This window comes from Pleurodeles waltl, chromosome 7 (assembly GCF_031143425.1).
Source record: "Pleurodeles waltl isolate 20211129_DDA chromosome 7, aPleWal1.hap1.20221129, whole genome shotgun sequence".
Classification (NCBI taxonomy): Eukaryota; Metazoa; Chordata; class Amphibia; order Caudata; family Salamandridae; genus Pleurodeles; species Pleurodeles waltl.
This window is the reverse complement of record NC_090446.1, coordinates 1,137,599,664-1,137,624,762: the sequence shown is the minus strand read 5'-3', so window position 1 is coordinate 1,137,624,762 and position 25,099 is coordinate 1,137,599,664. Positions and strand designations below refer to the sequence as shown.

The 25,099-nt window shown below is 47.1% G+C and overlaps 1 protein-coding gene across 3 annotated transcripts in view; it reads left to right on the top strand.

Moving 5' to 3' along the window:
* Positions 1 to 25,099, top strand: part of UNC13D (unc-13 homolog D) — an 876,342-nt gene that overhangs the window by 136,395 nt on the left and 714,848 nt on the right. Inside the window, exon 1 of one of the 3 annotated variants that reach the window (XM_069200182.1) lies at positions 2,731 to 2,929. The exons of the other annotated variants lie outside the window; for them this stretch is intronic. Coding sequence (XP_069056283.1) covers positions 2,867 to 2,929 — 63 coding nt within the window. The 5' untranslated portion in view covers positions 2,731 to 2,866. Of the gene's footprint in view, positions 1 to 2,730; positions 2,930 to 25,099 lie in introns of those variants that run through there. 3 annotated transcript variants of the gene reach the window in all.

Here is a 25,099-nt window from a genome sequence, read left to right as displayed (position 1 = left end):
ACCCTCATGGGTGATTTGACGTGCTCTATAAATGCTTGATTGAGCACCTACACAATAATACCCCACATGTGAACACTACCAGAGCAGGCTACAATCAGTCCAAGCCAAAGATGGCACTCATATGCACTTGGCCCGAATAGACAAGAGCATGCTTTTTTAGCCAAGGTTTTTGAACCTTAGAAGTATCATACAGGCAGTCTGTAATAGAGAACATTTAGCATACACCAGTACTTTCAGGCAGCCACCACCCGCCTACCTAAACCAGGTCTCTCAACTCCGTGAATCTCAATGAAAATAATCCACTAAGAGGTAGGCCACATAACGACTGCAACTTGAATTGCCTTAACCTAATCCATCTCTTCAGGTTTCACTCCTAACCCTCACCAAGTATCATAAATTCTTCAGTGCAACAACCACTTTTACAATGGATGACTAATAAAGACCATCCAGGTGGACATCTGCCTTCTTGTGTTTGAGGGCTCGCTTGTCACCAAAACATTCCTCTGGCACCTGCAGAGATTAAAAAAAAAAAAGGCTGGCTAATGTAAACTATGCATGAACTCGCTCTCATTTACCTTGCTCCATCACACAGTTAAGCGATATGATACAAGACAGGACAAGAGCATCACTCTGGTCACTCTCGCACAACATCAAAACGCTCCCCACATAGGCCTATGTGGCCTTCGAACCAAGCAGAAATATAACACCCTTGCAGCCAAGCAATCTGGCACACTGTGACATGCTACCCAGGCCTTTTAGTGAGGCGGGAGCCACCAAGTCGAGTGAGTAGTAATTAAAAAATGGACTTAGAAACTAGTCCCTACCCTGTATTCATATAATTGATCTTCTGGCAAAAAAAGATTGATTTCTCAATAATGACTGGAAAAACAATAAAGGTAGTCCACAACGCAATATCTGTTTACAAACAGATGTGTTTTCTTACTACTGTGAAATGAGTAACCTGTAGATGTCGGAGTAAAATTAGGGTGAGAATAAATGTTCATGACAGGACACTACTGAATATTTCTGTAGTTGAGGCTGAAGGCAGTGAGTGTTTTTCACAGTGCCTGTCCCTCAGTTGTAACGATGTGCAGACTACTTGCCCATTCAATCCTTGGCCTCTCTGCCGAGCATACAGAATGGTGGTCACATGTGCTAACTACAATTACCATTTTTGAAAAAGTGTGTGGAGGTTCACAGCTGTGGATAGAGAGTATGTGTGAGATAGCCGAAGCATAGTGAAGATGAGGTGTGTCAAGAAAGTACATGCAGAGGAAAAGAGTGGAAAGAGTTGTAAGAAAGGAGATGATGTTTGGGAGATGTAGACGGAGGATTTAAGAAAGATGTGAAGAGGAAAAGGCTTTGACTAGATAAAAGTAGTGTGAAGGGGAGAATGTGAGTGACAAACACTGAAAACCACTACTCCTTCCACAGACTCCTATTTGTAGAATTAAAGCAATTTCAATGTTAATTATTCACAACAAAATCACTGTTACTTGCTTATCTGCTACAGCTAACAAGCCGTAGCAAAGTCAGCACGCCTGGCTTGTTCTAGGTATATATTAGTTGTTGTGTGATATGTCTGGTTGTGATAAAAGAAAATGTATAAACAGGAACCTAACTGGCACCTGTGCTAAGGACAGGATTTAACTACGTAGATCATCCTTTTGGAAAAGCTTCACAATTATGTTTGTCTGGCCACGCCCCTTTTAGAGAACCACCACACTTACCCCTTCATTTATCCTACTTAAAGTATTGGGAATGATGCTATGTCCGAGTACTCTCTCTACAACAGGGTATTTTATTTTGCCTCTTAAACTCTGCCCAGTAAAGGATTCCTAAGAGGAGAGTGAGTATATCGTAGTGGTTGGGAGATACCTTTGTTCTTTTGGGTTGAGGACTATTTCAGAGGGCACTTCCGCGGTAGACGCGGAAAGAATCCTATGGAACATCTCACTAGGCGACAAAGTGGAAACATTCACCCCCAGTACAGTGATCTGGGCCTAAATCCATTGTTTTTTTGCTGCCCATGCCATTCAAGTTTGGACCTAGCCGTATGCAAATCAGTCTTGACCCTGTTCCCCATGGGAACAGTCCAGCCCGAACTGCTAGGCCAGGTCTTCCCTGGACTGGAAACAAGCATCCTGGGACCGGTTTAGGGGTTTCATCCCTTATCAGCCAGGCTAGCTTGAATCCAGTAGAATGGGAAGCACGGGGACCCACGTCTGGGCATACCCTTCCCACTTAGGGCGACAAAGCAAAAACAACAAGTGATGGACGGAATGCTGAACATTGTCAAACATTCACCCCAGTACAGTGATCTCGGCCTAAATCCATCGTTTTTTTGCTGCCCATCTCACTAGGCGCCGTCCTTTTATTCTGGCGGGGAAAAGAAAGGGCGCACTCCATCGCGAAGACGTTATCTCGCTTCCTTCGGCCACCTCCTCAAGGTGAGATACATGATAAATGTTTTCTCGCAGTCCTTCTTTCGAGCGTGGAGGATAGGTCAGCACTCCATCACCCAGTGCATTCTGGTGGAATATCTTAGGGAAATCCCGAGCCTTTAGGGGCCAGTGGCATTCTCAAAAACACCTCCAGCTCCTTTGGGTTCAGGACACATAACCGAGGGCCCCTCTCTGCTCAGAAGGCTATGGGGCGGACGGAAGTCAGCTGTTGGTGAACGCCATCCGATTTCCGTTCGCCCGCCTCGTAGAGATAGACTTGGCGAGATAACGGGGCCCTGCGGTTTCCTCCCGAGCCACAGCGACAGCGAGCGACGAAGAGCGAGAGCGCAAGTAAGGCAGTCATAGTTCAGGGCAGGTGGTCCGGGCGCGCCCTTCACCTCCGCGGCTAAACCTCACCCATCATGGAGCCCGCCAGCGATGCGCCCGACGAGGACAGCCCCTCACTGGCGGAGGGCAGCATGGACGTAAGTGGAGGCACTTCGGGTTCATCTCTTTTCACTTTCGATGCTTCAGAAACATTCGCGGCCTCCAAGTCATGAGCGCGAGTTGTGAGGTTTCCGTCTGGAAGGCTGGACGTGGCAGCTGGGGCCGAGTCCCTCGCATGTCAGGGACGCGTCCCCGAGAACCAGAAGACGCTTGGGCCAAGCCGGTCACCTCGGTCAGCTCTCCCTTGCTTTGTATGTTGTACTCGGGCCCATGCTGTGTAATTGCGTAATGCCTCAAACATGCATGCCACGTCGGTGGCCACCAAGACTGCGGCACTGCCGTTCAGTCAGGCTTGTCTGCTTTCCGGAGGGGGATGCACAGGTAGACTTGTGGTGATCGCGTTACTGGCATACGCTAGAGTGTGAACCTGTGCCCTGGAGATGACTGAGTGGAGAGGGCACGCCCAGGGCACAAGTCCTAGATAAATAATAGAGTGACTAATTAGCGTATTTAATTATATCACATGCAATGGCTTTGCGGGAAATAATGTCGCAAGAAGTGATGCCACCCCTATAGTATCCCTTATGTAAGAGGAGTTGGGCTAGTTTAGAGCCAGACATGATACTGTCCATGTAGGATGTATATATGTGTGTATTCATATCTAACCCAAACACACGTTCATTGTATGTCTGAACACAAAGCTGTAAATGTTTTAAACCTTGCGAGTCAATGTTTAAATTATAATCCATGCATTTAAAGAGTAAATGCTTGCAATAGAAATACAAATGATGAATACAGCTACTGATTAAGAAGGTATGTGCTCGTGTCGCTGTCATGTACATTTCGGGCTAATGAAGTTGGTAACAGAGGCGATGTGATATTAAAGATGCACTTACTTTGTGTATGTGTTTGCTGGTACTGTATTTGGGAACTGGGATTCCTCAAGGCCGATAACACAGAAAGTCCCTATCCTAAGTAGAAAATTGTCCCTGGTCTTTCGTTTCCTATATTTTTCTTACTGGAGGGTTGTCCAGGCCCCAGAATTCGTCAGACTTTGTGGACAACCTGCCACGCAGAATGCTTAGAATGGAGCCACTTGGATCATAGACCAGATGAGTAGTGAGGGAAGAAGGCTGAGTGATCAGCACATAATCCCTGTTTGGTTGACTTGTGGGAGAGGGACAGAAGGTTACTGTGCATGGGTTCATAAAGCGCAGTGTGTGTACCATACAGTGAGCCATACTGCACAGTGTGAGTTTGTGTAAGATGGTCATGCTGTACATGAGATATATATTCTGTACAATGGCCCTTTATAGTATACTGACCAGAGACTTACAGAAGAGGGGGCATTCACGCTGGGTGGGTTATACTGTACAGTGGGCTTTATATAGTGCAGGCATTCATATTACAGGGCAAGTATACTAGAAAATAGATCATATTATACAGTGTTTTAAAATCTATATGAGTTTCATACAATATAGAGCTTAGGTCTCCAACCTTTTCTGTAACAAGAGCTACTTATGTTTAATTGAATTTATCCTGAGATATTATTCATATTATTAGTGTTGTAATAGTGACCACATCACATAAGATTATATTAGTGGCCACCCTTTGCAAGATTATCAGCAGTGATTGCCTCAACTGAACAGGCAATGTTAGCAGCAGTAATGTGAAAAAGGTTCTGTTAATTTGAAATGTGTTTACCTAGGTAATACATAACAGCAACAGCTGCAGTGCTCGTAGTACCAAAGTAATATTAGTAATGTCTTTCCCATACCACAACATTTATCACAATTAGCATAATTAAAAGTATTTTGGAAAGTCAACCAATTTTCTCCTGAAATCATTTTATGAGGTCTGAAAATACACACATATTCATCTTGAATACACACTTTTCAGTTTTGGTATAGATTCTTTAATTCCACCAAGCAAAAGCTTCTAATTTAGCAGGCTGGGCCATACACAGGAGAGCTACTCAAAGACAGCTGGAGAGCTACCAGAAGTTCACACGGTACTCATTGGAGAAGCCTGATATAGAGACTTAACCTGCACTTGGGCTCTTACCTTCACAGTTCCCTGCACCCCTTTACCAACCACCCATGCATGATACCCCCGTCTATTGATCTTACATACTTCCCACTTCCTCTCCTCCCACATAGGTACCAGGGGCGGATCCTCCATTAGGGTGGAGGAGCATCACCCCCATACCCCCCACCCTGGAAGCAGCGACAGCTGCAAACCTTTTACCAAAAAACAATAAACTGTGTTTATTATTGTTTTTTTGTAAAAGGGGCGGGGCCACTGGAGTGAGGAGCACTGAGGGGGAGTGCACAGCACTCCTCCTCAGTACGCATATATGTTTGGCCGGCCGTCTCGGGCCGGCCAAACACACATGTGCAGTATCAAATCAAATCAAATCGTTAACATTTATAAAGCGCGCTACTCACCCGTGCGGGTCTCAAGGCGCTAGGGGAAAGGGGGGGGTTACTGCTGCTCGAAAAGCCAGGTTTTTAGGAGTCTCTGGAATGGGGAGTGGTCCTGGGTGGTCCTGAGGCTGGTGGGGAGGGAGTTCCAGGTCTTGGCTGCCAGGAAGGAGAAAGACCTCCCACCCGCCGTGGAGCGGCGGATGCGAGGGACGGCAGCGAGCGCGAGGCCAGAGGAACGGAGGAGGCGGGTGGGGACGTAGAAGCCGAGGCGTCGGTTGAGGTATTCCGGTCCCTTGTTGTGTAGGGCTTTGTGTGCGTGGGTGAGAAGTCGAAAGGTGATCCTTTTGCTGACTGGGAGCCAATGCAGGTGTCTCAGGTGTGCAGAGATGTGGCTGTTGCGGGGTACGTCGAGGATGAGGCGGGCCGAGGCGTTTTGAATGCGTTGCAGGCGATTTTGGAGTTTGGTGGTGGTCCCAGCGTAGAGGGTGTTGCGCTAGTCCAGGCGGCTCGTGACGAGGGCGTGGGTCACGGTTTTTCTAGTGTCGGCGGGGATCCAGCGGAAGATCTTGCGGAGCATGCGGGGGGTGAGGAAGCAGGCGGAGGACACGGCGTTGACTTGCTTGGTCATGGTGAGAAGGGGGTCCAAGATGAAGCCGAGGTTGCGGGCGTGGTCTGTGGGGGTCGGTGCGGTGCCGAGGGCCGTGGGCCACCAGGAGTCGTCCCAGGCGGACGGGGTGTTGCCGAGGATGAGGACTTCCGTTTTGTCAGAGTTCAGCTTTAGGCGGCTGAGCCTCATCCAATCTGCGACGTCCTTCATACCCTCTTGTAGGTTGGTCTTGGCGCTGGCGGGGTCCTTGGTGAGGGAGAGTATAAGTTGGGTGTCGTCGGCGTAGGAGGGGATGATGATGTCGTGCTTGCGTACGATGTCGGCGAGGGGGCTCATGTAGACCTTGAAGAGTGTCGGGCTGAGCGATGAGCCTTGAGGTACGCCGCAGATGATCTCGGTGGGGTCTGAGCGAAACGGTGGGAGGTAAACTCTTTGGGAACGGTTTGAGAGGAAGGAGGCGATCCAGTCCAGGGCCTGGCCTTGGATCCCGGTGGAGCGGAGGCGGGTGATTAGGGTGCGGTGACAGACGGTGTCGAAGGCCGCAGAGAGGTCGAGGAGGATGAGGGCGACTGTTTCACCGTTGTCCATCAGGGTTCTGATGTCGTCTGTGACTGAGATGAGGGCGGTTTCCGTGCTGTGGTTGGTTCGGAATCCGGTTTGTGAAGGGTCGAGCAGGTTGTTGTTTTCCAGGAAGGTGGTCAGCTGTTTGTTGACGGTCTTCTCTATTACCTTGGCTGGGAAAGGCAGGAGAGAGATGCAGCAGAAGTTTTTCAGGTCGCTCGGGTCAGCCGTAGGTTTCTTTAGGAGGGCGTTGACTTCGGCGTGTTTCCAGCATTCGGGGAAGGTAGCAGAAGAAAAATAAGAGTTGATGACGGCCTGGAGGTGCAGGGCAATGATGTCGTCGGCTTTATTAAAGATGAAGTGAGGGCAGGGGTCCTAAGGGGCGCCGGAGTGGATAGAGTTCGTGATGGATTTGGTTTCTTCAGTGTTGATGTGGGTCCAGTTGTTGAGGGTGAAGGCCGGGGGTGCGGGTTCGGTGATGTTAGGTTGGGTCTGGTGTCCGAAGCTGTCGTGGAGGTCGCTGATCTTGCGGTGGAAGAAGGTGGCGAGGGATTCGCACAAATCCTGTGAGGGCGTGATTGCGTTTGCGTTGGCGTTGGGGTTGGAGAACTCCTTGACGATGCTGAAAAGTTCTCTGCTGTTGTGGCTGTTTTTGTCCAGTCTGTCGGTGAAAAAAATTCCTTTTGGCAGCGCGGATCAGGTGGTGGTGTTCGCGGGTAGCGTTCTTGAGGGCGGTCATGTTGTCAGCGGTGTGGTCCTTGCGCCAGGCCTTCTCGAGGGTGCGACAAGTTTTCTTTGATTCTTTGAGGGTGTCAGAGAACCAGAGAGGTTTTTTGGTGTTGGTCTGTCGATGCGTGCGTTTGAGGGGAGCAAGGTTGTCTGCGCAGTTGGAGATCCAGTTTGTGAGGCTGTGGGCTGCGTCGTTGGGGTCGGTGGTGAGGGTGGGTTGGTTGGCGGCGAGTGCGGAGAGGAGTTGCTCTTCGGGGATCTTGTTCCACTGTCGACGAGGGATGGGTTGAGTGCGGAGGTGGCGGGTCTCGCGTCGGAATGTGAAGTGGACACAGCTGTGGTCGGTCCAGTGTAGAGCGGAGGTGTGGCTGAAGAAGATGTGTTTGCTGGCGGAGAAGATAGGGTCGAGCGTGTGTCCGGCGATGTGGGTGGCGGTGTTCACCAGTTGCTTGAGGCCGAGGTTGTGGAGGTTGTCGAGCAGGGCGGTGGTGTTGGGGTCGTTCTGTTCCAGATGGAAGTTGAGGTCGCCTAGGAGGATGTAGTCCGGCGAGGGCGTGCGGGGAGATGAAGTCGGCGATGGCGTCGCTGAAAGGGGCGCGCGGTCCGGGGGGACGGTAGACGAGGGATCCTCCGAGGGTGGTCCTGGGGTCGGTGCGGATTTGAAAATGCAGATGTTCAGCGGCGAGAGGGGTGTCTTCGGTGGAGGTGGTGACGCTGATGGAGTCTTTGAAGACGATGGCGATGCCTCCTCCTACTTGGTCGGTGCGGTCTTTTCTGGAGATCTTGTAGCCTTCGGGGAGGGCAGTGGCGATGTCTGGAGCTGATGAGGCGTTCATCCAGGTTTCCGTGATGAAGGCGACGTCCGGAGCTGTGGAGTCCAGGAGGTCCCAGAGTTCAACGGCGTGCTTGTGGACAGTGCGAGCGTTGACCAGGATGCACTTGAGGTGGTTGATGGCGCGTGGGCTGGTGGTCGTGGTAGTTGCGTGGTGGAAGATTCGTTTGCAGGAGTTACAGGCGAAGGGTCCATGGGTGCGCTTGGGGTGGGCTTGGAAGCAGGTGTTGGAGCGCCCGGGGTTGAGGGCGTGGAGGGTGGTGGGGTCGTAGCGGGTCAGCGGGGTAGGGGAGGGCTGGGGACCTGGGGTCGTGGCGCTGGGCGCGGGCCAGGCGCGGATGGGCGCAGACGGGCTTGCCTCTGGCGCGCCCGCTGCGCGCGCCATAAGAGGGAGTTGCTGGGCTGGAGAGAGCCTGCATAGGCTCCCAGTCTACCTGGGAGCGCTCTGGCTAGGCACTTTCAGCCAATCCTGATGCTGCCCTGAGCTGCGTCAGGATTGGCCGCAGGGCAGGCTGGGAGCCTGTGCCAGCAGCGAAGCGGCGCGGCGATGGAGGTGTTATTTTTTTAAATTTAATTTTTATTTACTTCCCTCCCACCCTTATTATGAAGCAAAAGCTTGATACTAGAGCAGCCCAACATACTTTGCAGGCAGAAAGAGGACAAGTTGAGCAAATGAAGGGTGAGAGAAGGTGGGTCAAAGGGAAAAAGAGAAAGAGAGAGACTTGGACAAATGAGAGGGAGATGCACATAGAGAAAGGGGACAAGACAGAGAGAAGGGCATGCAGACCTAGGTAAATGAATAGCAAATGTGGGTCTTGAGGGAAAAAAAATAGAAGCAAATGGGATTAAGGGGAATACGGTGGAGGAAAGACGTGGTAGATAGAGGCAGAATGGTACAGATAGACACATGAAAAGAGAAAGAGCATGATAGAGATGGGAGTTAGAATATAAAAAATAATGTAGAGTCAGAGAGAAAAGAGACAGAGTAGGCGCTGAAGAGAAAGGAGAACTAAAGAGATTAGAGGGATATTTAAGAGAAAGAAGGCAGAGGGGGCAGAAGGGAAAATATAGAATCAGAAGGGGAAAAGAGGGACAGAGAAAAAATACAAAGGGGAAAATCGAATGGGGAAGGACAAGGGAGGAGAGAGTAAAATAGATGCATAGAGAAAAACAAAAGAGAAAGAACAGAGCTGAAGGAGTGACAATAATAGACGTGAGTGGAAAACAAGAGAGAAAGATGTATTGTGGCAGAAAGGAAAAGAGAAAAGTTTGCTACAAAGGAGAAAAAGAGAGGGATAAAGTCAGCGAACAGGTCAGGGAAAACGATGGGCACAGGATTAAAAATCAAAATAAACGTATATAGGAGAGGAGATAAAAGTTACAGAGAGGACTTGAGCATAAACGACAAGAGGAGAGCATGCACCCGGTGCAGTGTGTTATAACAGTGGGGAAAGTGAGATGTCCCTTCACCACTTGTGGCAATAAGTGGCAAGCTCCTAACAGAAGTTTTGGGGACACACATTTATTTTTACAAAATGAGCACTGTATATAAGCCAATTATTTGTGACATGTTTAAAATGTTGACATCGTGCATGGGGTTTGTGATCAGAAATTTCCTCTTGAAAGCAAATGCAAAAAAAAAGCAGTCGCCATGAACATGAAAATAACTTTCCGAAGTTTTTTTTTTTTTTTTTGGTTAGTCACATGTATGATTCATACATTTAAAAGGTATAAAATCGGCTAAGAAATGGCTGAAATTGACATCATTATTAAACAAAGGTGTGGGATTTTGTAATTACATTTTAAATGGGTTTTGCAGAATACGATTTGTCAGGTATGTTTTTTTTTTTTTTTAAGTCGGGGAAGAGTTAATGCAGTGCAGTTAGGGGATTCAAAGATAACATCTTCTTTGGGCATTAGCACAGCGAAAGAGAAAGTTGTCATAGGGATGTGAACATTCTGGTGTGTCATTACAATTCAATTCAAATTTATGTTGAGGAACTTCAGTGAGGTCCACATAAAAATATCAAAAGATATGCTTACAAAGTAGAGAAATTCATCTTATCTATCTTCAAAAACATTAAATCAATTTCACAATAGAATAAAATATCTTGCACATAAACAGTAAGAAAGTAACTGTTGTACGTTAGTATAGGACAAGAAACATTATAGGACTTATCCGATGACTGGAAAAAAAAAAAATAGATCAAAAGTAAGTCCCTAATGACAATAACTTAAATATTATATCAGCCATCGTTAATATAATTTTAAGAGATATTTGAAAAAGTTAAACATTTTAAAACAGAACATTTAATTTGCCGGGGTATGCAGTGCATTTAGGAACATTGGAGCAAAGATAATCAATAATGGCAAACAGATAGGCTTCAATCACTTCTGCCGGCAAGGTAATAGAGTGGGACATATAAAAAGGACATGGTTGAGATCCTGAATGCTCCTTTGATACCAGTTAGAGATTGCCAAGATGCCATACCATTTAGACACTAAGGGGGTTTATTGGGAGCAAACCTTGTCTTAAAAGAAACCAAAAGTGTCTCAGGCTATGAGGTTGATTCTAATAAGCATATGATTGCATTTTGTTTACCATGTATGAGTCTATTACCGTTTGGCTAATCCATTTCTTAATGCATACCTCTCTGTCCAAACAGAAACTTAAAGCCCATGTGGGTTTTTTAAAGATCATCTTTAATTGCTGTATTGATAGCGAGAGAACCAACATAGGGTCCAACTGCAACATCTCTGTTGCTACCACAAGGTTCCTTCAAATTGATGACTTAGCTTCTAGACTGCCAAAAATGTCTTTCTTTATACAAGATCTTAAAGAGTCATCATCACAATTTGCAAGATACGCGGCCCAGCACACTACTCCTGCCAGGCCCTGGACAAATGCACTTCTCAACCCAAATTCTAACTGTAGGGCTTCTACGGCGGAGGCTGAGTGCACTGAGATTAGGCTTATAAGAATACAACCTTCTATCACGTTAAAAAAAACTCCAATTATAGATGTTAATGGATTCCATACCATACAACAGAGAGGTGGGAATTTAAGCTCAATAAACTTTTGTTTCCTACCCAATTACCTAAATTGCCAAGTGTGGATTCTAATTTAACTTTCAGTGCCTTACTTGATCTAGAATCCCAATGAGTCCACCCTGTCTTATTAAGGCTTAAAACAGATCTATCCAGTTTCCAAGGACCTGCAAGGGATACATTAAAATTCAAGGAAAAAGCTAGCAGGCTATGATCACTCAGCAGAGAATCTACCACCTTTAGATCACCCAAAAGATAAAACGAAGACCAGCTTACTATCACATAGTCCAGAATGGACCCAATATTTGGTGTAGTAGTTATTTGATATTGTTTCTTGTATATGTTATGTTTCATACATATTAATAGTGTTTGCTTCAATGATGAAGTCTGCAGTGTGGAATTCTGAAGGAGCTATGTTCTGTAGAAGTTGTTAGTTGCTGTTGAGAAAGGAACTGTGTGCATCAATAAATCTTGCTTCCTGACATTACTTGAAGTCTTGTCTTTCCAACAGGAGTGCACACTGTCTAGTGTTTGAGATACTGTGTGGGACACGCAGGGAATAGAAAGAACGGACTACATGCCTCTCAAGGCTTTGTCATCCTTGCTTGCAGTACATCTATTTTGCTGGGGGCACTAGAATTGATAGGCTCGTCCTGAAAGCCTGAACATTAGGTTATGTTCCACGACCCAGCTTCCAGTGCTGAGTGCTTTCGGGGAGCTTTGCGGCAGAGCAGGAGCTGAGCAGGTGCCAAGCGAGAGTCAAGTGGGAGCAGAGGATGCGAGAGCCAGCTCGTCTGCTGGTCTGCTAGAGTGGTGGTGCTGGCGGTCGGGTACCTGGGCCTCTGCTCCCTCGGCAGCTGTCTCCCGGCCGCAACCTCCCACGCATCTGGCCCCCGCTGCCTGACTTGCTTTAAAGGAGCCTTTTAAAGGAGGGAGGTACACAGTGGTGTTAATAGACCTTTGAGGAGTTGCATTAAGTCAATAACCAATTGTTTTCCCTCTCATCTTCCCTGAACTTTGGCATTCCGACTTAATTAATCATCAACAGACACACGAACTGTGTCAAAATAATGAAAGTAAAACTGTCAGGTAAATAACAATTGTCTTTAGGACAGCAGATGTGGGGAGAGGGTTGCACAGAACCCTTGCAATACACTCTGGGATCGTAGGACAGTAAATTAGCACAGACCAGGCTCTAGCACCTGCCACCCCTAGAGTAATAGCAAAAAGCCTTCAGACTTCCAAAATCACTGGGACACATAGGTGTTCAAAGGCTATTCTAGTCTATTTATGACTGCGTCATCACTCTCCGTGAGGAACAGACAGATGGCAGAATCTACAGCTGACTATGGCTGGTCGGATTGGGTTGGTAAAAATGGTAGTACTACTGACATTTTTATACTATTTCAATAATATCCTCATAATACTACATACAAGTTTCTTCCAATCACGCACATCCCTTCTAACCAAGCTAGTGTGGGCCAATAAAAATCCAAGAATAGCATGAACATCCTCACCCATACTCCAATGGAGCTTTGCAGTTCCCTATTTTGGAGTTATATTATCTCTGTGCCCAAGCACATTTAGCTTACTACTGGTTTACTTCTGAACAAAAATATTGCGAGCTCCACCCCACTTTTGACTGCACTTTCGTCCACCTACATGTTCCAGCGGGATGAAATAAACACCATGCACTCCACTATTGCAGCCTGGGATAGGTTAAAAAGTGAGGTGCAATGTCCTTTGCTATATTCACCACGGGGAGCCGTGACAGCTCATCCGTTGTTCCTCATAACGAAAGAGCACAAAGCGATATCCCAGTGACATAAACTACAAATCCATATTTGGGACAACCTCTATGAAAATGGGCAGGTTATTACTCAGGAATCACTGAAAATGGTTGTGCTGTTGACACCGCTAGAAATGTTTGTATATCATGGAATTAAAGCACAATTAAAAACTTGTATCTGCCTACTTCCCTGAAGAGCCTGAAAGGCTCCTTGGAACAAATTATGAATGCTAATTCCCTTAGCAACTCATAACCATCTTATACCACTAGACCCAGCCAGCACTCCCAAGCTGTGAAAGCCCTGCTGGAGCGTGGTGAAGCGCGGAACTGGATGCACCCCTCACGAATGAAACCTGGGAATCCTGTTGCCTGCAAACTAGGGAATTGCTACTGAGTAGTAGGCTGCATCCTATTCATTACTGATTTCTTCATAGAATATCTGTACCTCTCTGGCACTGCATAAATGGCAGTTGAGAAAGGACTTCCCCTGTCAGGGGTATGGATGGGAAGACAAGGGATTCCTCCACCTAGCATGGACCTGCCCAGGCATCGTCTGCTACTGTCAACAAATCATTGGCACTCTTCAGGAAATAATGGCATGTCGATTTGTATGGCACACTAATCATCTGTGAGGGGGTATCCAGGTGCTTGAGCAGCTGAGTAGTCCCCACAGAGTTATTTGAAGAGCAGGTCTTCAGCTTCCTGCAGAACTCAAGAAGTGAGGAAGAGGCTCTGATGCGTTAGGGCAAGTTGTTCCATGATTTGGGTGCAATGTAGGAGAATGAGCGACATCCTGCTCTACGTTTGTGAATGGAGGTGTGTGTGCGAGGCAGAGCGTAGGTGACTGGCAGGCTGGTGAAAGTGTATGCGGCTATTCAGGTATGCTGGTCTAGTGTTGTGTAAAGCTTTGTATGCGTGCTTGAGTAGTTTGAATTGGCTGTGCTTGCGAATGAGGAGGCAGTTAAGCTCCTTGAGATGCAGTGCGACGTGGGTGCTGTGTTGGAGGTAGAGTAGGAGTCTTGCAACGGCGTTTTAGATAGAGATTCTTATGTAGCGTATGTTGCCTTAGTTGAGTCTGCTTGTGCTAAGTGCTTGTATGATGGTTGATGGTTGGTTCTGGTGTTTGTGGCAGCCACTTCAAGATCTTTCGTTGCATGTGTGGGATGTGGAAGCATGAGAGGCTCACTGTATTGACTTGTGCGATCAAGTTGAGCTCATTGTCTAGAAGGATCACTAGATTTCTTGCTTGGTCAGGGGGTGTTGGTGTTGGTCATAGGTCCAGCGGCCACTAGGTGGAGTTCTGTGGGGAGGTCTTATTTCCGAAGACCAGTACTTCTGCCATGTTGGAACTGAGCTTCAGGCAGTTGGTTCTCATCCACTCTGCTACCATGGTTATGTAGTTGGTGAAGTTGGCTCTGGTGGTGATTGTCTTGCCTGTCAGGGAGAGGATGAGTTGGGTGTCTTTGGCATAGGAGATGGTGGAGATGCCTTGGGACTGATGATGTTGGCGAGTGGTGTCATGTAGGCTTTGAACAGGGTGGGGTTGAGGGATGATCCCTGAGGGAGTCTGCAGATCAGGTTTTTGGTCTCTGAACTGAAAGATGGGAGTCTGGCCCTTAGGTCCTTCCCATAAGGATGGAACAGATCCAAATGATCTATGGAGTCTTCTGATGAGTGTGTTGTGGGAAACCGTGTTGAAAGCAGCTCAAAGTTTGAGAAGGATGAGGGCTGCTATTTCTCCTCGGTCCAGGATGGTCTGGATGTTGTTGGTGGTTGTGCTGAGTGCTGTTTCAATGCTGTGTTTCTTTCTGAATACTGATTGGGTCTTGTCCAGCCAGTGGTGGATCTTGAGAGTGGCTTGTAGATGGCCTTCTCAACCTTGTTTAATGGGGAGGAGAGCAGGGAAATTGATCAAAAGTTTCTAAGTTGGTTCGGGTTGGCTGGTTTCTTGAGGAGAATGTTGACTTCTGCAAGTTTCCAGTCATCTGAGAATATGGTGGACATGATGGAGGTGTTGATGATGGGGTTGAGGGCGGTGCTGATTGGTGGTGTTCCAAGGTTAGAGACGTGATGGGGGTGTGGATCGTTGAGGCCCCTAGGTGGATGGTCCACATGATTATTGCTGTTTTGTCTCTGGTGAGGGTTGTCCATTCAGTCTGGTAGCCGTCTTTGTTGGTGATGGGCAGGTTGGTGATGAGTTAGCAGAGGTCCTTATGGTGGCAGAGTTGCTGTGGACGGAATTTGATCCATTGTCGCAGAGTTCTTTGGAGGAGGTGTTGACTGAGGCTGATGGTATGGGGAAGTCCTTGACGGTCAAGAAGATCTCCTTGCAGCTGTTGGAGCTTCCTTCGATGCAATCAGCCAATGTTCCTTTCTTGAGGCTTCTTAGTTGCTGGTGGTAGCAGCTGATTGCAGCGTTCTAGGTGGTCTATCGGTGGTTTTGTGGCTGGCTCTCCACTTCCTCTCTAGCTGGTTACAGTGTAGTTTGGTGCTCCGGAGGTCCTCTGCGTACCAGCTGGCCTGCTTGTTGGATCTTCTTTGCTTGTTAGGTTTGGAGGGAGCACAGAGTTCTTATATCTAAAGTATAAAGTTCTTAAATAATTGAGATTTAACTGCCAGTCTCCGCAGTCATGGTTCTCATAGGTGTGTTAAAAATAATTTACTACCTGAAATGCAGATTCTCAGCAACAGCGCTTCTGCTGACCAAGCAGTTGGCTGCAAAAACTGGGGTTGGGGTTGCTGCCCTACTACTACTCAATAGATGGCAGAACTAACCCTTGCTGTCAACAAACAGAACTTCACGCTGAACTGCTACCTGAAACGACTAGAACTAACTACATATTGACTTGGTTTAAACAGTAGTTGCTTAATAAACCAACATCAGTGACTTTCCTAAAGTACACTGAAGGTCGCAGCGAATGGGCGTATCGGAAACTATCTGCTCATGGCGGGGTGAGTGGGGGGAAATGATGGTGGACATAACTGGGAGACATGTATTACAAATCAAGGTGTCACGTTCATAAAATGGTACGTGCAGTGTATTGTCTTTCTGTTTGTGGTTTGTTGTCACTCTAGAATGCGAAAACTCTTCAATAAATTAACCATATAAAAGGCTATTCTTACCAAGGGAAATAGTCACTGTGATTGTGCAGCTCTGACTTGACATAATGCCACCCACTTCCCCAGGACCCCCACAGTTCTGACTCAGGATACACATTGAGCGTACTTAAGCAGACTCTACCTAACGCACCAGTCAGGAACGACACCCTAAACCCACATCTTTCCTGCTACCTCTTTGGTATCTGAATTGCCATTTGGAGGTGTGCTCACACACCACACCTGGTACATTTTGCACACATCAGGAGTAATTTTCCAATAACTTACAGTCCGCCTGACTATTATGAGCTCCAGCAATGTGGCACACTTCACTTAAACCCACAACACAATCTCTTTCTCAATTTAATGAATACACACACAACAGGGAACACCATCTTCAATGTTGGCACGTGTTGCATTAGCTATTGCCATGTACCCACTTTGCATTCAGTAGGTAACAGCTTGCACTTCAACACATATAGAATTTGCACTATGCCCTTGGTGAATGGCAGACTTCCCGCCTGCATATATTATGCTATGTTATGTTATTGGCAGTTGTATAGAGAAATCATGTTATATAGCTGTGAATTCAGATTCCTTGGGTGACTTTCCAATCAATTCTGATGATTCCATGATAGAGACTGATTCGACTAGTGAAAGTGTGCTATCAACAATGTGAGTGAGTATATTCATCTGTTAAAAGCATATGTCACTTTTAGTAACTGTAGGATGATCTGTAGTCAAGATTTTTATGTTACTTAATTGTTACCCAAAGTAGGTGGCAGTGCACTTTACAGGTAACAATTCATGAGAAAATGGATTACGGGAAGAAATTACATAGAACAAAACAATATGTAATGGGAATATACATTCCAGGATAACTCTGTAGTAGGAGCGCACATAGCTGCCATTGTTCTTCATGTACACCAAAGTGTTATAAACCATCATTGTATAAATAAAATTAGTACAACTGGACATGTAGGTGGAGGTACAGATGACAGAATCAGGAATGGAAATGAGCACTGAATAGGGATGTTTTTTTATGTGAGGACTCTTTTTATGTTCCTTTGTTAGGATTACTGAGTGTTCTAGGTGTTTGCTCTGTGATACTGGAAAATTTTTCTAATTTTCCTGAGCACCTTCGGGGAGGAAGGAATGCTCATTATCTGGCAGATGTATATGCGCATGCCGCGAAATCAGATTGTGAGTGCAGTTGAGTGCAATGCTAGCCAGATAATGGATATTTGCATTATACTGAATGTATGCTAGAAGTCCTGTCTTTGTGTCTCCTGCATTGAAGATGTGTAGTTGAAGAATACTTTTGTGAGCATGGGGATAACCAACTACATGGCATGCAAGGGTTGTGTTGGATTAGGGTTCAATATTCTGTCTAATGAGTACTGCTGGGTGGTTTCGATGTGGTTTAAATGCTATTCAGAGAATGGTGATAACCGACCATATGCTGAATTGTGTGTTCTGTTTCATGTGTACTGCTGACCAGTGCTAAAGTGCAAGTGCTCTTTGTCTAAATTTGATTGGTAATCGGTTTATCCACGATTGGCATATTTGATTTACCTGGAAGTCTCTAGCAAAGTGCACCAGAGGCGTCCAGGGTTGTAAATAAAGGTGTCCAGGGCCTGTAAATCAAATGCTACTAGTAGTGTCTGTGTGGGCAGTTTTAAACTGCCAGTTCGATGTGGTAAGTGCACCCACTTGCCAGCCCCAAACCTTCTCTTTTACTACATGTAAGCCACCCATAAGGTAGGCCCAAGGCAGCCCCATGGGCAGGGTGCAGTATGTTTAAAAGGTAGGACATGTACTGGTGTTTTCTACATGTCCTGATAGTGAAATACTGCTAAATTCAGTTTTCATTATTGCAAGTCCTATGTCCTCCATAGGTTATCATGGGGATTGCCTTGAAATATCTTTTAGGTGTAATTTCCCACTGGGAGCAGATAGAGATCCTGAGTTTGGGGTCTCTGAACTCACAATTTAAAAATGCTTCTTTTGGTAAAGTTGGATTTTAGATTATAAATTTGAAAGTGCCACTTTTAGAAAGTGGGCATTTTCTTGCTTAACCATTCTGTGCCTCTTCCTGGCTGCGGAATACATGTCTGGGTGAGGATGAAAGTGTGAATTCACTCTAGACAGTCACACAAAGGGAGCTGGTGTGTGTGCCTTGCATATCCTGATGGGTCTTCCCGGGCTAGGGTGGTGGGAGCAGCTAGCACTTGAACCTGAATGGGGCTGGTGCCTGTCCTTACATAAAGTAGTCGCCAACCCCCTGGAGTGTACCTGGGGAGAGGAAGGGTCTTGTGCACTACAAAGACTTTCCTTTGAAGTTGCCTACTTCAAAGGCGGAAATGAGTATAAGTATTGGACTGCTGACCCCACAACTTCCGAACCGTTTTGGACTGAGGACATTCTGCCAGATAGAAGAGCTGGATGCTTGAGGAGGACCTGCCACTCTGCCTGTTGCTTTACTATGGTGGCCTGCTGCTGCTCCTTCTGCCCTGGGAGTGAAAGGACTGGACTTTGTTTTCTACACCCTGCTTTCGAAGATTCTCCAAGAACTTGAACTGAGCTTGCTTCCTGTTACAAGTCTAAGGGACACCAAAGACTTCATCTGCCAGCATTTGGGCATTCTTGCTGAGAATTCTGACTTGCAAAGTGGTGCCAAATCCAGTTCCTGGGCCCCTGGAAGTAAGTTCTGGTGAAAACAAGAAGAACCAGGCACATCGACTCCGGACAACTCCAGAACCGGCGCTGCTGCTTGACCTCGCGCCACTACCTGCATCCGAAGCCGTGGTCCCCGCTGAAGTGCAATGACAACAACCGATACCGCAGATCCAGTGTCGCTGGCCCAAAGCCGCCACAGCGCCTCTGAAGTCCCGCAACATTGTGAGTCCTGAGTGCCGTGCCACCAACATACGTGACACTCGACTCCGCTGCAGCACCTGTGGCCTGTGGTGTAACTGTGACCCCGAGGGGTCACTTCATAGTGTCTTGACCCGCCGGATTCATTGACCCGCCAGATCATAAGGAACCCTCAATTCACCGCCATGGCACCTTCCCTGCATCAGTTAGGAACTGACGCCTCACTTCCCCTGCCACGCAGTAAGGAACCAACACCTCACCTCCCCGGTAGCAGTAAGGAACCAACGCCGCACCGGCTCCAGCGACGCCTCACCTCATCGAGTCTGTGCAACGTCTTTGCCTCATTGTTTTCAAAGGTACTGTACCTGGGGGTCCGTGCAACTCTGTGACCGGTGCGCCACACCCCCTCGCAAGTGGCGTTGGACAGTTGGGAACGACTCAGTCAATGACTCCATTAACAACGTCTTGATAGCCCCATTTGGAGCTATTCATATCTTTGCTTGTGTGTTGGAGTTTTGTCGTTTTGGTCTTGTTTTACTCAGATAAATATGGGCTATTTTGCGAAACTGGCGTGGAGTACTTCTGTGGTGTTTTCACTGTTACTGTGTGTGCGCGCACAAATACTTAACACATTGCCTCTGAGATAGGCCTGACTGCTCGTGCCAAGCTACCAAGGGGGTGAGTAGAGATTATCTTAGGCGTGTGACTTCCTTACTCTGACTCGTTAGGGTGCTTACTTGGACAAGGTACAAACCATTGCCAACTATAGACCTCATTTCCAACATTAGTTATGAGATCACAATTGATTAATAGGAATCCTGGTTGGCATAGTGTGGAATAGAGGCTTGTATTACAGAGACTGTGAAGTCAAAGCCTGTGAAAGATTTAATTGTGAATACGTAAGTCATAATTTTAAAACTGTATTACACACAATGTAATATAGGCTGCAACAAAACAATCAAAAAGATTTAGGGTGTAACTCATGGTCCTAAAACCATCAAAAATGAAGATCAGCACAGGATCATAATAGGAGGTCAGAAGTAAGAAAGACAGGGGAAGCCACGCCAGGAGCTGACAGGTGTAATACATTCCCCCCTTTCTGAAAGTGGGGAGAACTACCCAACCTCATGGGAGTTCTCATCTCTAAGGTGCATATTTCAGAAGGCGCAGCACCTTCCTGCTCTTGCATCCACTCCCCACCACGCAACCTCAAGAGATATGGTTCTCAGTACCACAAGGCTAGGACATAGATTAGGTGCAAGTGTAGATTACCACTGTTACCCTCATGGGGTCTGGAAGTGCAATTTGGTCACTCATGCTTACCACGGTTTACCTTGGGCTCAAAGCCACAAATCTGCATGTTGAGCTTCCTGGGTGCATGTCTCAGTTGAAGCCTTGCAAGTCCTGTGCTCTGTTTCTTATAGATTAGTTGGCAAGATGGACATTTAAGTATGGCCTTGATGGGAATTTGCAGCCTCCCAGACTAATCATCCTCAAACAGATGATGTGCGGTTGCATCCCCTGAGGCTGATCAGGTTCACAGCAGGGAAGTATGGTGATCAGGCACACACAGTGGCAACATGTTTTCTTTGTTTACTAGTGGCTCCATCCCAAGTTCACTGCCACGGCAGCTGGCAGCAGACACAACCAGGCTTGATTTGGTGCAGTAAGGGGGAAAGGTCACAGGTAGGAACCACACAAAGAGACAGGAATTTACGATAAGGCTCGCCATTGGCTTGGCTCTCTGCTAGCACACACTTTTTCTGAGTGCTCCATACACAAGAAATACTCTTGGTTTCTCCACCCTAACACCCCGTCCTCCTGCAGGGCCAATCAGACATCTTACCTCCCTAAACAGGCAGGCTTTGGGTAGTAGATGGTCCCTCAGCTCCTTCAGACAAAAGTGTGCACTTAATACGGTGTCCCCTCATCTTTGGGTTTCTGGCAGTCAGACAGATACCACCAGCTCTGGTTATACCACAGCTATTTGAGTACTCTGTGGAGCACTCGCTTACTTGAGCAAGAAGAATGCAGAACTGGGGAAAAAGTGTGGTAGATGGGATCCTTTTTTCATGTACATTTTCCAGACCTGTGATGTGCACGCACTGACTCAAATTGCAGAACAGGTTTGGGTTGATTCTCTTTTTAAGTATCCTCAGGCTGCTCTCTAGACACGGTCTTTGTGTAAAGTGACACTTCTCACAGCTGGTAGCACTAGGACTGTCTCCAAGCAGGAACACTCCTTTACTGCACCTGACAGTCAACTTTTCTCAAGCAGCAATTGGGGACAAAGAAAAGGGCAAGCCTGGCCTATAAACATCCTCACCTTCAACAACAGAAACTGCAATCTCACCCTCCTCCCGTACCATCTATCAAATGGCATTGGTTAGGAAGAACTAATCAGCAACCCCTTTCTAACAAAGTCTTCATGGAATTTCTAATGGGAACCCTGTTCTCATCCTCCATCTTGTGCTATGCTAAACCAGCATGGATGTATGCTTACTCACAGGGGATTCCACTGGCTGCAAACACACACAAGTACACACACCCCTAGAATCTTACTAAGTGTGTACAACATGCATATTCTACACGCACACACATATGACATACAAATTGGATGCCAGGACAGAGTTCTGGGTTACACATAAAATCAACACTTTACACAAAAATGGCTAGTAGGCCACACACTCACTAACACAGATTACAACATCTGGTCACACTATAAATCACTAAACACTGCACCACTGCTATACGTGCTACATCCAGGACAGGGAAGGTAGTTCTCTATCCACTATAAAGACAGGCTTGGTTCACTCCTGCAGGTCAAAGCACAGGTCCTGGGCCATGCATTGTGAGGGACAGGTCTAGGCCTCTGTCCACACACTATATTAGCCAGGATATTCACATTCACATCCAGGCAAGCACTCAGGGCAGGTGTACATGCCTATCCACCTTGTGAGAGACATTCTCTGCCAACATTCAATCAGGATAGCGCACAAAGGAAGAGGAATTTGAGGCTGCCCACAGGAGGGAAGACAGAAAAAAGAATAGACATCAGACCTCAGTCACATGATAATGAACAGCAAGTACATTTGATGTGTCCCTTTGTAGCGGGCTGGCTCGGCTTATAGTGGGTACCTGATGGTACTTACACCTTGTGCCAGGTCTAGTTATCCCTTATTAGTACATTAGTAGTGTTCTAGCAGCTTAGGCTGATAGAGGTGGCTATAGCAGAACAGCTTAGGCTGAACTAGGAGACATGCAAAGCTCCTACTATACCACTTATATCATATAGCACTATATCACAAGAAACACAATACTCAGAGTTACTAAAAATAAAGGTACTTTATTTTAGTGACAAAGTGCCAAAAATATCTCAGAGGATATACTCCCTTGGGAGGTAAGTAAAATACACAAAATATACACACAAACCAAAATCAGGTAAGTAAACAGTTAGAAAAATAGTGCAAACACTGTAGAATACAATAGGATGCAATAGGCCTAGGGGCAACACAAACCATATACTAAGAAAGTAGAAAGCAAACCACTTAGGGATCCCTGGCCTAGTGTAGTGTGTAGAGGGTCACTGGGAGAGTAAGAAAACACTAAGGGTGTCCAAGGTACCCCACCCCAAGACCCTGAAAAGTAGGAGTAAAGTGATACTACTTTCCCAGAAACACACTAAAGTCGTGATAGGAGATTCTGCAAAGACCACAACAGACTGCAAAGCACTGAAGACGGATTCCTGGACCTGAGGACCTGTAAAGGAAGGGGACCAAGTTAAAGAGTCACAAAAGTGTCAAGGGGGGCCAGGAGCACACTAAACCCCAGATGAAAGTGCAAAATGGCTGCCTCAGGATGGAAGAAGCTTAAGATTCTGCAACAACGAAAGGTGCCAGGAACTTCTCCTTTGTGCAGAAGATGTCCCACGGAGTGCTGGAGGATGCAGCGTTGTTTCTTCAGAGAAAGACTGTAAACAAGCCTTGCTAGCTGCAAAGGTCGCGGTTAAAGAAAAAGGGTGCTGTCCGGACCCAGGAAGGACCAGGAGGTCGCCACTTGGAAGAGGAGACAGAGGGGACCCTCAGCAACACAGAGAGCCCACGCACAAGAAGGCAGCACCCACAGAAGTATTTGAACACGGGTTCAAGAAAACTGAGCACGGTGGTCGTCTCAACACTACAAAAGAGGGTCCCATGAAGCCGGTGGTCAACTCAGCAAGTTGAGCAATGCAGGACGGAGTGCTGGGGGACCAGGGCTATGCTGTGCACAAAGGATTCCTTGCAAATGTGCACAGAAGCCCTAGCAGCTGCAGTTCACGCAGTACACAGGATTACTGTCTGAAGAGGGGAGGCAAGGACTTACCTCCTCTAAATTTGGACAGTTGGACCACTGGACAGTCTGGGTCACTTGGGTCCACCACATGTGTTCTAGGGGCCACGCTCGTCAGGATGAGAGGGGTCCCAGAGTACTGGTGACGCTGAAGTTTGGTGCCTGCTGGAGCAGGGGGACGATTCCTTCAACCCACGGTAGATTTCTTCTTGACTTCCAGTGCAGGGTGAAGGTAGACAGCCCCCAGAGCATGCTCCACCAGGAAACAGTCGAGAAAGCCGGCAGGATTAGGTGCTACAATGTCGCTGGTAGTCTTCTTGCTACTTTGTTACAGTTTTGCAGGCGTCCTGGAGCAGTCAGTGGTCGATCCTTGGCAGAACTCGAAGAGGGAGATGCAGAGGAACTCTGGTGAATTCTTGCAAGTCGTTATCTGAGGAAAAGCCCACAGGAGAGACCCTAAATAGCCCTCAGAGGAGGATTGGCAACCTAGTCAGGTAAGCATCTATCAGGAGGGGTCTCTGATGTCACCTACTGGCAATGGCCACTCAGAGGCCTCCATTGTGCCCTCACACCTCTGGATTCAAGATGGCAGAGGTCAGGGACACACTGGAGGAGCTCTGGACACCACACCTGGGGTGGTGATGGACAGGGGAGTGGTCACTCCCCTTTCCTTTGTCCAGTTTCACACCAGAGCAGGGACTGGGGGTTCCCTGAACCGGTGCAGACTGGCTTATGCAAGGAGGGCACCTTCTGTGCCCTTCAAAGCATTTCCAGAGGCTGGGGGAGGCTACTCCTCCCCTGCCCTTAGCACCTATTTCCAAAGGGAGAGGGTGTAACACCCTCTCTCAGAGGAAATTCTTTGTTCTGCCTTCCTGGGACTGGGCTGCCCAGACCCCAGGAGGGCAGAACCCTGTCTGTGGGTTGGCGGCAGCGGTAGCTGCAGAGAAAACCCCAGAGCTGGTTTGGCAGTACCCGGGTTCCATAGTGGAGCCCCGAGGATACATGGGATTGGCACCCCAATACCAGATTTGGCATGGGGGACAATTCCATGATCCGAGACATGTTACATGGCCATATTCGGAGTTACCATTGTGAAGCTACATATGGGTATTGACCTATATGTAGTGCACTCATGTAATGGTGTCACCACACTCACAAAGTCCGGGGAAATTGCCCTGAACTATGGGGGGGCACCTTGGCTAGTGCCAGGGTGCCCTCACACTTAGCAACTTTTCACTAAGCGAGGGTTAGACATATTGGTGACTTATAAGTTACTTAAGTGCAGTGTAAAATGGCTGTGAAATAACGTGTGCGTTATTTCACTCAGGCTGCAGTGGCAGTCCTGTGTAAGATTTGTCTGAGCTCCCAATGTGTGGCAAAATAAATGCTGCAGCCCATAGGGATCTCCTGGAACCCCAATACCCTGGGTACCTAGGTACCATATACTAGGGAATTATAAGGGTGTTCCAGTGTGCCAATTAGAATTGGTGTAATGGGCACTAGCCTATTAGTGACAATTTTAAAGGCAGAGAGAGAGCATAAGCACTGAGGTTCTGGTTAGCAGAGCCTCAGTGACACAGTTAGTCACTACACAGATACACACATTCAGGCCACAAACTATGAGCATTGGGGTCCTGGCTAGCAGGATCCCAGTGAGACAGGCAAAAACAAACGTAGAAACATGTGAAAAATGGGGATAACATGCCAGGCAAGATGGTACGTTCCTACACCCTTCTACCTGATATTTTTACATTTCATATGCAGGAAAAAGCAATGCACACATGGAGGAGCAGCAGGAATAATCTTATTTACTATTTTTGGAGATCTTGGCCTTTTCAGAAGGTGAGCCAGATTTGTAGCAACGCTCATGGGTTAAAGAGGACTTTTAAAACTAGCAGTCGCAAAGGCTGTAAT